This window comes from Balaenoptera ricei, chromosome X (genome assembly GCF_028023285.1).
Source record: "Balaenoptera ricei isolate mBalRic1 chromosome X, mBalRic1.hap2, whole genome shotgun sequence".
Classification (NCBI taxonomy): domain Eukaryota; kingdom Metazoa; phylum Chordata; class Mammalia; order Artiodactyla; family Balaenopteridae; genus Balaenoptera; species Balaenoptera ricei.
Window position 1 is genome coordinate 201,350 of NC_082660.1, and position 15,080 is coordinate 216,429.

General features: G+C 63.3%; 1 protein-coding gene across 3 annotated transcripts; it reads right to left on the reverse strand.

Moving 5' to 3' along the window:
* Window positions 1-414: 414 nt before the first annotated feature.
* GTPBP6 (GTP binding protein 6 (putative)) lies at window positions 415-13,471 on the reverse strand. 3 transcript variants are annotated; one of them, XM_059910972.1, is made up of 11 exons: window positions 13,115-13,204; window positions 11,460-11,571; window positions 8,271-8,408; window positions 7,647-7,717; window positions 7,389-7,519; window positions 6,991-7,061; window positions 5,979-6,137; window positions 4,381-4,589; window positions 1,515-1,663; window positions 1,063-1,215; window positions 415-814 (listed from the first exon to the last, which is right to left on the reverse strand). In XM_059910972.1, exons 3-11 carry the CDS (start codon window positions 8,338-8,340, stop codon window positions 691-693), a joined length of 1,137 nt encoding a protein of 378 aa, XP_059766955.1. In that variant the 5' UTR covers window positions 8,341-8,408; window positions 11,460-11,571; window positions 13,115-13,204; the 3' UTR covers window positions 415-690. The 3 variants fall into 3 exon arrangements, with proteins under 3 accessions (XP_059766955.1, XP_059766954.1, XP_059766953.1); XM_059910971.1 differs by lacking the exon at window positions 13,115-13,204 and adding an exon at window positions 11,696-11,813; XM_059910970.1 differs by lacking the exon at window positions 11,460-11,571 and having other exon boundaries at window positions 13,115-13,471.
* Window positions 13,472-15,080: the final 1,609 nt, after the last annotated feature.

Consider the following 15,080-nt stretch of genomic DNA (forward strand, 5'->3'; position numbering starts at 1 on the left):
CCGGCCTGTTTGCATCCCGGGAATGTCTGCCTGGGGACCCTGGAGCCTCTCTGCAAAGTGAACATCGGGAAGGGGTCCTGCCTCACCGTGGGGGAGTTTGGCCCCAGGATGTGATTTCTTGCTTGTCGACAAGATGCCCTAAGTTATATTTTTTCTTTTGGGTAAAGACAACTAACGGGTGTGTGATGGGTGGTCCCGGCCACCTGGCCCTGTAAACGGGGGGATTCTTCCTGCTTGCTGGGCTGTCGGGAGACATTTTAATTATGCCCCTGACGCTACCGTGGGGAAGGGCGAGGAGTGGCAGCCGTGAACGCGTGGACACAGAGGGAACAGGGAGCCGGACCTGCCCCCTTCACGGCCAGCGCTCACAGGGCTTCGGCCAGGCGGCCGGCACGGAAGAACCGGAAAGGCTGGTTCACGAACACACACAAAGCTTTTACTGTCTCGCGGCTCAAGCACCCTGGACGGGACGTCAGCTCTCCAGACGCCCCTGACGGTCAACCGGAACAGCTCAGAGTCTCACCATCGACGCCAGCTCCCAGCCCCAGCGGCCCTCCCGCCAGGCTCACGGGGGCGTAGGGCCCACGCGGGGCGCCCGCTCCTCTCTGAGGCGGGAACGCTGCAGCCCCCCGGCCCCCGGGGAGTCCCCCCCTCAGTCCTCGGGGAGCATCCGCACCCTTGGGCGTCCTTTCACCCTGGAAAGAGCTTCCTGAACCTGCCGTAAGCCGGGTCGCTTATGATGACCTTGACGTCGGCCACCCCGGCCTCAGGCCTCACGTCCACCGCCTGCACCGTGGCCTCCTGATGCAGCCAGCTGGGAGGAAGACGCGTTTGGTGGGAACGGGCGGCCCCGATGGAGCCCCGAAGCCCCCAGCGGGGCGTCCCACCTCTTGGTGGGCAGCCTCGCCCATGGCCCCGGCGTGCGGCTAAGCGGCCGGCACCTGCTCCCCGCCTGAGGAGCCAGACCGGCTGCCCCGGCGTCGCACCCTGGCCCCACCTGGCGCCGCCTTCCCCGCCCAGGCCAAGGGCACCCCCGCCCCCCGCCGGGCCGGCCCGACGCACCTCAGCTGCGGCCCCGCCAGCCCCACTCGGAGCGTGCGGACCCGCCTGCCCGTGGCTCTCAGAACCGCTCCCTCCAGCCTGGCCTTCAGCTCCTCCAGCCCGAGCCCCAGGAGCGCAGACACGGCCACCGCGTTGGGTTCGGCGGGTCTGTACCTGTAGGGGCGGCCGCCCGCTCAGCGAGGGGGACCGGAGCGGGGTCCCCGCCCGCGGGCCCAGCCGTGACGGGCTCGGATTGTGCCGGGCGAGGACGCGGCCCCGCCGGAAGTTGAGAGGAGGGGGTGGGAAGAGCGAGATGTGCGTGGGGCTGGGGTGCGGTCCGGGCGCGTGGGGCGAAGGGGTCCAAACGCGCAGCCCACCCCGCGCGCTGCGGGGCGCTGCTCGAGTGGGAGACCCGCGTGCGCCCTGGTCGCCAGCACGAGGGGTCCGGCGGCCGCGGGGCGGCAGGTGCTCACCCGGGCACCAGGTCCACCTTGTTGAGCACTTCCACCATGTGGTCCAGCAGCGGGCGCGGCAGCTGCAGGGCCCGCAGGGCCGACAGGACGCTGGCCTTCTGCAGCTCTGTCTCGGGGTGGCTCACGTCTCGCACGTGGATGACCAGATCCTGAGGACCAGAGGGGCCGGGCGGTCAGAGAGCTCGGGGCCAGCGGTGTCCGGCCCCGCCCGGGAGGGCCCGCCAGGCCCACGATGGGGGCGCCGCACCGCTCTCTGTGGGGGGTGGGTGCGGCTGCCCACGGAGACTTGTGCCCCAAGGGGGAGGGTGGGACCCGAGACCACAGAGCCGCTCTGCCGTGCACGGAGCCCCCCCCAGTGCCCTCGATCCGGGCCAGGCTGCCGCTCCAGGTGCACCCAGACTGAGGGGCCGCCTCGTGTCCCCGCCCGACAGGTGCTGGCCCTACGCCTGCGTGCGGCCAGTGACCCCCGTCCCCAGCCCCCAACCCGGGGGGTGCTGTGCTCGAGGCTCCGGGCCGCTCCACTTTTCTGTGAAACCAAGCTCACGTTCTAAAAAGGCTTCCATCCCTATTCCATACGTTTTACAGGCAGGTACCTTGTGCCAAATTCAGAAAAGACAGAAAAGGAGAAATTGCAGCTGAGGGTAATTCTGCCACAGGAAGGATGGGCCCATTACGGTTTGGGGGGCTCGCTTCTGGGTTGTCTCTCTCTCTCTTTTTTTTGATGAACTTAAATTTTCTTTTAATCAGTGTTTCAGTTCAGAAGTTCTAGATTTTCAGAAACTTTTGAGGACGGTGCTGGCAGCTGCACGTGGCCCTCAGGCTCAGCTGCTGTGACCTCGAAGGTGCTGGGGCATCTGTCACACGTAGGGCCCCGCAGCCCCTGTACCCTGAGTAAATGCCAGGGTTCACTGTCTCGGGGCCCCAGTGCAGCCAAAAGGTGCAGAGAACCCCTTCTTCATTAGCATTGCCTTTACAGCACATACAATCGTACAGTCGGAGCACAGCTCACTGAGGGGCAGGGATGGGGGAATCCAGTCATCGTGAAGTTTTGTGTAATGGGACCCTGCCCTGTGATGCTGTGATGCGGGGACCCAGGCCCGTGATGCTGTGATGAGGGGACCCGGGCCCGTGATGCTGTGATGAGGGGACCCAGGCCCGTGATGCTGTGATGAGGGGACCCAGGCCCTGTGATGCTGTGATGAGGGGACCCAGGCCCGTGATGCTGTGATGAGGGGACCCAGGCCCTGTGATGCTGTGATGAGGGGACCCAGGCCCTGTGATGCTGTGATGAGGGGACCCAGGCCCGTGATGCTGTGATGAGGGGACCCAGGCCCGTGATGTAGTGATGAGGGGACCCTGCCCTGTGATGCTGTGATGAGGGGACCCAGGCCCGTGATGCTGTGATGAGGGGACCCAGGCCCGTGATGCTGTGATGAGGGGACCCAGGCCCGTGATGCTGTGATGAGGGGACCCAGGCCCGTGATGCTGTGATGAGGGGACCCTGCCCCGTGATGTAGTGATGAGGGGACCCGGGCCCTGTGGTGTTGGGATGAGGGGACCCTGCCCCGTGATGTTGGGATGAGGGGACCCTGCCCCATGATGCTGTGATGAGGGGACCCAGGCCCGTGATGCTGTGATGAGGGGACCCAGGCCCGTGATGCTGTGATGGGGGGACCCGGGCCCTGTGGTGTTGGGATGAGGGGACCCAGGCCCGTGATGCTGTGATGAGGGGACCCTGCCCCGTGATGTAGTGATGAGGGGACCCGGCCCCGTGATGCTGTGATGAGGGGACCCAGGCCCTGTGATGCTGTGATGAGGGGACCCGGGCCCGTGATGTTGGGATGAGGAGACCCTGCCCCGTGATGCTGTGATGAGGGGACCCAGGCCCTGTGATGCTGTGATGAGGGGACCCGGGCCCGTGATGCTGTGATGAGGGGACCCGGGCCCGTGATGCTGTGATGAGGGGACCCAGGCCCGTGATGTAGTGATGAGGGGACCCGGGCCCTGTGATGCTGTGATGAGGGGACCCAGGCCTTGTGATGTTGGGATGAGGGGACCCTGCCCCGTGATGCTGTGATGAGGGGACCCAGGCCCGTGGTGTAGTGATGAGGGGACCCTGGCCCTGTGATGTTGTGATGAGGGGACCCAGGCCCTGTGATGCTGGGATGAGGGGACCCAGGTCCGTGATGCTGTGATGAGAGGACCCTGCCCCGTGATGCTGTGATGAGGGGACCCTGCCCCGTGATGCTGTGATGAGAGGACCCTGCCCTGTGATGTTGTGATGAGGGGACCTGGGCCCGTGATGTAGTGATGAGGGGACCCGGGCCCGTGATGCTGTGATGAGGGGACCCGGGCCCGTGATGCTGTGATGAGGGGACCCGGGCCCGTGATGCTGTGATGAGGGGACCCAGGCCCGTGATGCTGTGATGAGGGGACCCAGGCCCGTGATGTAGTGATGAGGGGACCCAGGCCCTGTGATGCTGTGATGAGGGGACCCGGGCCTTGTGATGTTGGGATGAGGGGACCCTGCCCCGTGATGCTGTGATGAGGGGACCCGGGCCTTGTGATGTTGGGATGAGGGGACCCAGGCCCGTGATGCTGTGATGAGGGGACCCAGGCCCTGTGATGTTGGGATGAGGGGACCCTGCCCCGTGATGCTGTGATGAGGGGACCCGGGCCCGTGATGTAGTGATGAGGGGACCCGGGCCCGTGACGCTGTGATGAGGGGACCCAGGCCCGTGATGTAGTGATGAGGGGACCCAGGCCCTGTGATGCTGTGATGAGGGGACCCAGGCCCCTGATGCTGGGATGAGGGGACCTGCCTCCCATTTGTGGTATTTGAGGCGACCTGGCCCTCCGCACTCACCGAACGGCGGACGTCCTCCAGGGTGGCCGAGAAGGACTCGACCAGGCTGTGGGGCAGCTGGGAGAGGAAGCCGATGGTGTCCACGTAGATGACGGTCAGCCGGGAGGGGAGCCGCCCTGCGCGGGCTGTGACGTCCAGCGTCGCAAACAGCCGGTCCCGGGGCTGGATGGCGGCGTCCCCCGTCAGGGCCTTGATCAGTGTGGTCTTTCCTGCACATCGGGCACAAGGGGACCGTGCGTCTCAGACCCCTCCGGTCCCCCACCGACCGCTGTGCACCTCGGGGCTGCCCCACACTGACTACAGGCTGCTGGAGGGGGGGCCGGGGCAGGAGGGTCTACGCGCTCGGAGCTCTCCGCAGGACCCGCGGGACGCTGCGCGGGCCGTGCAAGGACTCAGCTGCCACGATTCAGGGTAAAATGGACCAGGGCCAGGGCAAGAGTGCTGGTGTAGACGAGAGAGACGGCGTAGACACAGACAGTGGTGACGTGCATGTGAGGCGGGCAGGCGTCCACAGACGGAGGGATGGTACCGTGGCGTAACCGAGCTGTGGTGTGGTGTCCGTGTAGACGAGGGGATGGTGGAGTAGGGGGTGCAGTGTGGGCAGACAGGTAGTGAGGGTGTAGACGGTGCTGTGTGTACCTGAGGTGGCCTAGGACACCCTCCGCCACGGCCTTTCCTGACAACGTGGACACTTGCTCCACCTGAGCCCAGGTTCAGGGGCGCCAGCAGTAACCGTCCAGCCCAGGGATACCCCCTGGTTACGCCTGTAAGCCCTGCCGATGGTCCACCAGGAGGTGGTGGCGGTTCCTGCCGTCGAGTAACTGGATGGCGGGGCTCAGCCTGGACGCCCCTGCTCCGTGCAGGACCCCGAACTCCCGGTCGGTGAGCGTCGGGATCAAGCCGCACTCACCGGATCCTCTGACGGTTAGAGGAGGACGCGCCACCCTCTGAGGATGCAGCCAGGAGGGGCAGTTGGGATTTCCTGGCACGGGCGATTTTACCCGTAGACATTTATGACTTTTCCAGCCTGGACGCCCCACGGCTTCCCGTGCACGTTTGTGGGACATTCCCGCCCTCCTCTGGACGCAGACCGTGAGGCGGTGCTTCCCGAGCACACGGCGGGGCCGGGCCTCAGGGGAGCCCAGCAAGTGCCACGGACTGAATCCCCACGGTGGAGGGAACCGGGCGCTTTCCACTTATCTCAGGGCACCTGTGACCCTAAAGGACGCCCTGCACTCTGTTCCCCACGTGGGGTCCACTTGATCTGCTCGTGCAGACGAAGCTGAGAACAGACTGTGAAGCTTTCCTCGGTAACATCTGAACCGCTCTGATCCCTGGAAGATCCTGTCCACTCTCAACGGACTTAAAACTGTCACTACTTCCTCGTTCTCAGAGTTTGGAGACATCCACTAAGAGGGGCGTCAGCCCACAGCAGTCACACGGGGGGCCGCCGTGGCCCCCGGGACGCCCAGGGATGGGGCCCCAGTCCAGTCCTTCTCACTCTGGGCTAGCCCTCCGCGAATACTCATCTCGCCGGGTGGGCAAGTGGGTTCTCCTAGCGTACACCCGCCCAGCCCCGGGGAGGGCCCACTCCTCACCGCAGTTCGTGTATCCGACCACGGAGACCACAGGGAACTCCCGCCGCCTCCGCTGCTGCCCCAGGAGAAGCCTCTTCCGGCGGAGTTTGTCCAGGGCCTTCCGAATCTTCGCTTCCTTATCTTTCAGGAGACGCTGGTGCACCTGCAGGAAAGACTCTCCTAGGAGCACCCAAGATGGCGAGTCAGTGAGCAGACACAAAAGGGGCAAGAGCCACGGGGGTGCCTGCGGGGGACGGGGACAGGCTCACTCTTGGGGCTGCAGGGACCCGCACCCCCAGCCTGCTCTCCTGTACACTTGGCCCCAACACCTTCTGTTCTGAGATGGCTCTGCCCGGCGCGAGGCGGCCTCGCACTTCTGCCCCCCGAGGTCACCTGGGCTCCCCTTTACCCAGGAGGAAGAGGCCAAGGGGAGAGCCTCAGAAGTGCCCCCATGATACCCACAGTGGGCTGAGTGGTGCCCCAAAGATGTGTCCACACCCTGACCCCCAGGACCTACAAATGGGGGCTTATTAAGAAACAAGGTCTCTGCAGATGTGATGCAGTGAAGGGTCTGAGATGAGGTCCTCCTGGAGGAGGGTGGCCCTACATCCAATGACAGGGTCCTTATAAGAGACAGAAGAGGAGAGACACAGACACAGAGGAGAAGCCCCGTGAAGACGGAGGCAGAGACGGGAGGGATGCGACCACAAGCCCAGGGACACCTGGAGCCCCCAGAAGCTGGAAGAGGCGGGAAGGACCCTCCCCTGGAGCCTCCAGAAGGAACCAGCCCTTATAACTCCTTGATCTGGTCTGCAGGATTCAGGGAGGATGAATGTCTGTGGTTTTAAGGCACCGGTTTGTGGTCCTTCGTTACGGCCGCACCAGGGAAACACCTTGATACCCTCCTTTGACTGTGACCATGGATGAGGCCCCATCAGGACCTCTGAGGGATGTCGTCCCCTTTGTAGGGGTGGTGGCCAAGACACCCCCCCCCCCTTCTGAGCGCCCGGTGACAAGACGTCAGACACGGTACCTGACCCCATGATGTGGCGAGAGCCCCCTCGTCGTCCGCCCAGGTGGGCAACGTCATTTTTCAGGTGGGACCTGGCGTGGAAACGGGTCGGCTCAGGAGATGGGAGCACGTGCCCGTGGGGGGCTGGGACAGAGCCCTGGGTTGGGGGTGGGCATCTGGACAGAAAGAAGAGGCTCGCGGGGGGCCTCCCCGCTGCGTGGGCCTTCACGGGCGGGGACGGAGGGCCCCTTGCTGGGTGGCGCTCCTCGTGGGCCCCGTGCCCTGGTAGCCGTGCTGCTTGGACACGTCCCCACTGGCCACATTCCACCCTCACCACCCCGGCAACAGTCCAGGTACGGGAAAGCAAGAGGGGGTCCCAGGAGGGCTCTGCCTGCCCCGAGCCCGGGCTCTGCAGGTACCTGAGCAGGGGCAGCTCGGCCAGGGCCACCTGCAGCCGGGCCTCCTTGGTGCGGGCGTTGCAGCGGAAAATGTGAAGAACCACTGTGAATCGGTCAAACACCCGCACACCCCAGGCGGCTTCCAGTTCTTTCTAGAAGACGGAGCGCGAGGGAGGGGACCTGTGGTGACCCCAGGCCCGTCGAGACCTGTGTCCTCACGGGGACACTGACCCACTCCCTGAGCCGCCGTGGGCGGGAAACAGCGAGCTTCTGAGGTACCTTGGTGGGTGCAGCCATCCTCTCCACATTCAGGAAGACGGCAGTGATTTCCGGGGACCCTCTGATTTTCTCTAGGAAAAGAGGATGGCCTCTCAGAGATCTGCACGCCCATGATGTCTGTCTGCGGACCCTGCACTCTGGCCGTGTTCCCCGGACACCCTGAGCCTCTGAGCACAGTATTTGTCAAGTGTGGGTCGGGGGTCGGGGAGGACCGGGCCGGGTCCATCTTCAGGGGAGTACATCTCACACACGTGGGGGTCCCGTGACCCCGTGGGGACTGAGTGCCTGTCAGACACAGATGGGCGGCGAGCTCCCCCCTTGGCATGTCTCCTGCTCTGAGCTGTGAGCTAGACATGGGTTTGGGGCGGAGACGTCGGTGTCCATGGAGGGCAGGGGTCACACGCAGGACCCCCTCCGCAGGGCACTGGGAGCGGGTGGGCCGGGGCGCAGGGCTGGCGTGCGCCCGACTCTCAAAGGCCCCGCCTGTGTCCTGGGGCCTCGTTTGAATTCTGACGCGGGCGTGGTGGCTTTTGCCGTCTGATCCAAGTTCCTGTGAGGCACAGAGGGATGGCCACGCTTGCTCTGTCTCCGGGAGGGTGACGGGGACACGTGCGCCTGACTCACCTGTCAGGTGCTCCAAGGTCCCTCTGCCGAAGATGAGCTTCCTGCCTGGCGTCTTGGTGGGCACCACCATCGTGTCCACCACCGACCAGCCACCCAGCGTGTGCACCAGCGCCTGTGCTTCCACCACCTGCCACTCAGCTTTGGGGAGAGACAGGCCAGTGTGAGGGTCATTTCCGGCTGGGTCAGCCCCGGGCCCTGTCCAGCCCTGCCCAGGGCCCTGGGCCACGTGCCCCAGGCTGGGACGGCTTCCTGCTTCCCACCTACACAACGGTCCCGGGAAAGCGCCCCAGTCAGCATTTGCTCGAAATGCAGCTAGCTCTGTTCTTCTGGGCAGATGGTCAGGAGGGGTGGACACAGGACCGGGGAGGGGAGGAGGGCCCTGAACCGAGCAGGGACGCGGGGATGGCCGCCCCCCGCGTTGCAATCTGGGACGTCTGCCCCGTGGGGGCCCATGGTCCCTTGTGACCCACGGGAGAGCATCCCCTGTGAGGCTCCCAAGGGCCCATAGAACCTGCCACCCTGCCTGCGGGGTGGGCTGAGTCCCCGTGGGGGCCCTATCCTGGGCGAGCCCAGCCTGGTCTTAGCCTGGCCCCAGTGGCTGCCCTTGCCGAGCCTGGCCCGAGAAAGGCAGCGCCCACCCGGGGCCCCTGGCCGTGAACGGTCAGGATGGGGTGTGTGTGTGCGCGCGTGCGCACGTGCGCTGGGGGTGGGTGGCGGGAGAGGCAGGGCCCACCCGGGGCAGGAGCCCAGGACACTGAGGGCGCAGGCCGTGGATGCAGGGCTGTCGGGAGCCGCCCCGCCCTAGGCTCTCCTCCTGACGGTCCTTCCCGAGCAGGAAGGGGGCACAGGGCAGCCGAGGCTCTCCCCTGAGGGACAGCAGGCAGGTGGGCAGTGACGCCAGCGTGTCCCGGGGCTGGGCCCTGACGGGGTGGACGGGGCTGACTCAGGTCTGGAGAACAGCTTTGCGGGGCCCGGGCTTGTTCTCTGTGAGATGTGGAGCGCGTGCCCCAAGCCCCACGGGAGGCCGGCCCCCCATCCCGCGCCCGTGCCCCCGCCCCCTGGGAGGCCACCCTTGCACAGAATCTCAGAGCCGCGGCCCCTCTGTGGCGCCCCTGCTTCGCTGTCCCCACTCCCCGGACACCTGGGTGCTGCTGTCTCTGGGGCCACCTGACCCTCCTCAGGGCACAGCCAGGACACAGGCCAGAGGCTGGGGAGTAGGAGCCAGGCTGGGTCTGAGGCCACAGAGCAGGGTCCCCCCCATTCTCTGGGCTGTGCGGGGGTCCCCATCTTCTGGGACATGGGGGGCCCCCCCCATCCTCTAGGCCAAGGGAAGGCAGAGTCTTCTTGGGTGTGACTCCCCATGGGCCCGCCAGCTTGTCCCACCTCCTCCACCTGCTGGTCGCTCAGGTCAGGTGTTTGGTCACGCCTGACCTCCGCCCTTCAACCCCAGGTCTGACCCAGCAGTAATCCCTGCAGGTGCTGTCTCTCCTGATCCCAGGGGCCACGTCCCCAGCTCCGTGGTGAGTGCCTGCGCGGGTGCCAACAGCCTCCCTCCTGCTGCACTGCTCCTCTGGCCACGCCCACAGCTGCCTGCCTGGGGGTCTGGCACCCCACAACCCCACCCCGAAGGCCAGGGTTAGGATTCGGTGGGGATGGAAACGGAGAAGCACTTGTGCAGGTCACAGCCCAGGGGCACAGGCACCATAAGAGACCGAACCCTGATCCCAGGACCACAGAAGGCTTCCCCTCCCCCACACGTCAGCCCTCACCACTAAGGTCTATTTACAGCAGCAGTTCCTTTCACCTCGTGCATCACGTCCAGCTATCAAGAAAAAATTACCAGGCGCACCAAAAGGCAATCTGAAGAGACAGAGCAAGCATCAGAACCAGACATGGCAGGGATGTTGAAATTACTGGACCAGGAATTTAAAACAACTATGATTAACATGCCAAGGGCTCTAATGGATTTAGTAGACAGCATGCAAGAACGGACGGGAAAGGCAAGCAGACAAACGGAAATCCCAAGAAAGAACCAAAAAGAACTGCTAGAGATCACAAGCGCTCTAGCAGAAATGAGGAGTGCCTCTCACGGGCCTGCTGGTAGGCTGGACTTGGCAGAGAAAGGATCCCGGAGTTTGAGCATACGACAGCACGGAAAATTAAAAACGTCTGCTCTGCAAAAGATGTCATCAGCAGACTGAGAAGTTAAGCCACAGACCTGGGAGAAAATATGTGCAAAAGACACATCCGTAAGCACTGGTATCCAAAACATAAAAACAATTCTTGAAGTTCAGCAATAAGAAAACAACTTACTAAAAGATGGGCCAGAGACCTTAACAGACACCTCACCAAAAAGATATACAGATGGCAAACAAACATATGACAAGATGCTCCCCATCCTCTGTCATCAGGGAAATGCAAACTAAAACAGCAATGAGACACCACTCCACACCTATTAGAAGAGCCCAAATCCACAATCCTGACAACACGAAATGCTGGCAAGGATGTGGACCATCCCTCCCACTCACCGCTGCGAGGGATGCAAAACGGTACGGCCACTGTGGAAGATGGTTTGGCAGTTTCTTATAAAGCTAAACATACTCTTACCATACAATCCGGCAATCATACTCCTTGGTATTTACCCAAAGGAGTTGAAAACTTACATCCACACAAAAACCTGCACACGGATGTTTATAGCAGCTGTATTCATAATTGTCAAAACGGAAGCAACAAAGATGCCCTTTAGTACATGACTAGATAAATAAACTGTGGTCCATCCAGACAATAGAATATTATTCAGCGCTAAAATGAAATGAGCTGTCAGGCCATGAAAAGACATGGAGGAACCTTAAATGCATGTGACTGAGTGAAAGAAGCCAGTGAGAAAAGGCTACAGACTGTGTGATTACAACTCTATGACACTCTGGAAAAGGCCCAACAATGGAGACAGTATAAGGCCCAGTGGTTGTCAGGGGTTTGGGGGGGGGCGGGTGAATGGGTGGGGCGCAGAGGATTTTTAGGGCGGTGAAACTACTCTGTGTGATGCTATAATGTTGGATACATGTCATCATACATTTGCCCAAACCCGTAGAATGTACAAGACCAGCAGTGAACCCTAATTAACGTAAACCGTGGACTTGGGGTGACGATGTTATGTCAACACAGGCTCGTCAGTTATAACAAACTCACCATCTGGTGGGGATGCTGAAGGCGGCAGAGGCCATCCATTGGTGAGGGCAGCGAGTATATATGAAAAATATCTATACGTTCCTCTCAATTTTGCTGTGAATCTAAAAGCACTCTAAAAAAAAAGTTTTTAAGAAAAAAAACCAATGAAGCACTGACACAGGCTACAACATATACGTGCCTCAGAAACATGGCGCTCAGTGAGAGAAGCCAGACACAAAAGACCACGTATCACTCACGTGAAACGTCCAGGACAGGCAAATCCACGGGGACAGAAGGCCGATTCCTGGTCGCCAGGGGTTGGGTGGGGGAGAAGCAAGGGGGAGGCCTACTGCTGGGGGTACAGGGTCTCCTTCCGGGGAGACGACAATGCTGTGGAACCGGACAGAGGCCGTGGCTGCACACGACTGTGAACGTACTAGTTGCCTCTGAGTGGCACCCTTCAAAGTGGTTACTCTTATGCCCTGCGAACTGTATCTCAATAAAGGTCTAAGAGGAGGAAAGGAATTAGGAGAATGCCACCCCCCCCCCCCGATTGGGTCACTGCTCTGCTCAAACCCAGAGTACCTGTGACGACCTGAGTCCTCGCATGGCTGCACCACTACAGTGACTTGGCTCTGAGAGCCCCCAAACAGCGAAGGGGCAGCGGTCCCAGGAGGGCCCAGGACGTGCTCCCTCAGGAGCCCTAACCCTGGACACTGTCCCTATTCATCTGTGGGGTCCGTCTCCCCAGGCCACCCAGGACCACCCTGGTGAGACGGCCCCGTCCCCGCCCCCGTCCGTCCGCCTTCCTGCTGGGTTCTGAACACAGCACTCAGGTCAGGCGGCGGGCTCCTGCCCGGCGTGTCTGCTGTCCCCCCAGCCCGACCGGGGCGGGTACAGTGGGGCTGCTGATGGCCGAGGGCCATGGATGCAGGTCCCAGGCGGCTCAGGGACTCAGCCGGGTTCACGATTTCTGCTACAAAGGGCGTGTGAACACGCTTGTGCACAACCTTTGGGCGTAGTACTCAGCGATACACAGTGAAAGCGGGTCAATAAAGGCTTAAAGCTGAGGGACACACCCCGTGCAAACTGGCGTTAGTTGTTGGATTCTCTTCCTTTACAGATGGGGAGACTGCTCGGGGCAGCAGGGCCGAGCGACAACCTGGGGCGCGGCCGAAAGGGGAAGGGGCCCCGGACCCGCTATGTGCACGGGGGAAGGCGCCCCAGCCCAGAATTAGGATTTCCAGGCCCGCTGCAGGGGTGCCGCTGCCGGGAGTGGATCCGGTGGGGGCGGTCCAGCCTCCGAGTCCCCGCCCCCATAAGCCCGGCTCTAGGGGTCCCAGCCCTCGGAGTCACGCCGCCATAAGCGCCGCCCCTTCAGCCCGGCCATTCAGGAGCCCCGCCCCCGACGTCCCCGCCCTACGAGCTCCAGCTCTCGGAGTCCCGCTCCCCGAAGCCCCGCCCTATGGGCTCCAGCCCTCAGAGTCACGCCCCCAAAACCACGCCCCTTCAGCCCGGCCATTCAGAAGCCCCGCCCTTCGGCGTCTTTGCCCAGAGCGCCAGACCTCGAAACCCACCCCCAGAAGCCCCGCCCCTTAAGTTCCGGGCCTTGGCGCTTTTCACGACTCCCAAACCCCCCCCCCACCCCCCGAGTCGGTGGCCACAGTCCCGGTCACCTCGGGTCCCCTGCGGCTTCCCGGGTCCCCACTTGACGTCAGGGTGAACCAAGCACACGCGCTGGGTCCCCGCTGGCAGCAAAGGGTCCCTCCTCAGCAGCTCCTCCTCCTCCTCGTCCTCCTCCTCCGCATCTTCTGGTTCCTCCTCATCCTCCTTTCCACCAGTCCGACTTCCCCGGCCATCTGCACGTGGGCCCCGCCCCTCCGGGCCCCCCAGGCCCCCGCGGAAGGTGGCGAGCGCGCGCACAGGGCAAGGCGGCAGCGGCGGCGCGGCCCTCGGAGCCCGGCAGCCGCGAACCACGCGAGAGAAGCAGGACCCCGAGCGGACGGCGGCTCGCAGGGCCCACATACCGCAAGCGCTCCTACGCAACGGGGCGGGGCCTCGGAGGCATGCTCCCGTGCAGGCTGCCCATTGGCCGTCCGGGTCACGTGCTCTCCGCCGCCTGATTGGTGCGCGCGGTCTGGGCCGGGGGGGCCGGTCTGGGCCGGGGGGCGGGTCTGGGCCGCCGCAGTGTGGGGGTACGCTTCTCTCTGCCGCGGATGCTCGAGGCGACCTCCCAAGGCACGTAGTGCCGGAGCAGGGCCAGGCCGGGCACCCAACCCGGTGGGCGCTCCCCCACGCTCGCCACCTCCCCGCGCCTCGGTCAGGCCTCCGCGCACGTTCGGGGTCCGGTCCTGGGGATCATTTCCGTTCTCCGGAACCCCGAACTCTGCATTGGTGGATCCGAGTGTGGCTCCAGGGGTCCTAGACCCTGCCTTGGTGGGGGTCCGAGGGTGGCCCCGAGAGTCCCAAACGCTGCCTTAATGGTCCGAGTGCAGCCCTGGGGTCCCAGGTCCTGCCTTAGGGCTCTGAGTGTGTCACAGGAGTCCCAGATCCTGCCTTGGGGGTTCAAGTGCATTTCTGAGGGTCCTAGACCCTACCCTAGGCGTACGAGTGCGGACCCGGGTCCTAGACCCTGCCTCAGGGGGAGTCTGAGTGCAGCCCTGAGGGCCCGGAACTCTGCCTTAGGGGTCCCGGTGCAGCCTGGGTTTCAGACCATGCCTTGGGGGGGGGGGGGGGGGGTCCCGGATCCTACCTTAGGGGTCCGAGTGCGGCCCCGGGGGTCCTAGACCCTGCCTTGGGGATCCAGTCCCATCCCTGGAGGTCCCGGACTTTACCTTGGGGTCTGGAGTCTGGACTGGGCGGGTATTGCAAACACTGCTTGGGGGTTTCAAATCCAGTCCGGGGATCTGAAGTTTATGGTGCTAGCTTGACTGGCCCTGGGGGTCCAGGCGAGTCGCCGTGGATCCTAAACTCTGCCTTGGGCCTGTGTGTCTGGCCCAGAGGTCACAAACTTGGCCTTGGAGTCTCCTGTCTGGCCCTGCGGGGATGAAGTTAGCGTTGGTAGCTCGAGTGTGGGAATGCAGCCCTGGGGCCCAAGACCCTGCCTTGCGGGGGAGGGGGGAGCGGGTCCTAGTGGGACTCCAGTGGTCACGAACCCTGCTTTGGGGGTCCCATCCTATCCCTGGAGGTCTCGAACCCTGTCTTGGGGGTTCCACTCCATCCTTGGGGATCCCAGACCCTGCCTTACGGGATCTGAGTGCAACTCCGGGAGTCCCCAGCCTTGCCTTGCAGGCCCAAGTCTGTGACAGTGCATTCCCAGGCTCTGCTTTGGGGGGTTGGAGTGCCGCCCTTTGGGTCCCAGACCCTGCCATGGGAGTCCAAGCCCATCCCCAGGGGCCCCTGACTTTGCCATGAGTGTCCAATGCTGTCCTCCTTCAGGGGTCCCAAATGCTGGTCGGGGCTTCCCAGTAGGACAAGGTGGTGTTCCAAAGTCTGCGATGGTAGCCTGAGTGCAGCATTGAGGGTGTGAGTCATGCTAGGTTCTCAGGCCCTGCCCTGAGGGTCCGAATCCGGCTGGCAGATGGAGCTTGGTTCATGATAGCAGAGTCCACGGCATCACAGAAAGTGGGAGGCGGGCTGATT

Bases quoted from the DNA above. Each gene is read 5' to 3' on its own strand.
- GTPBP6 (XM_059910970.1), bottom strand. From the start codon at position 13,463: ATGTGGGCCCTGCGAGCCGCCGTCCGCTCGGGGTCCTGCTTCTCTCGC. The intron at 6,138-6,990 runs GTACCGTGTCTG...GGGTGCTCCTAG, and splicing joins TCGCCACATCATGGGGTCAG to GAGAGTCTTTCCTGCAGGTG. The intron at 815-1,062 runs GTGCGTCGGGCC...TCTTCCTCCCAG, and splicing joins CTGGCGGGGCCGCAGCTGAG to CTGGCTGCATCAGGAGGCCA.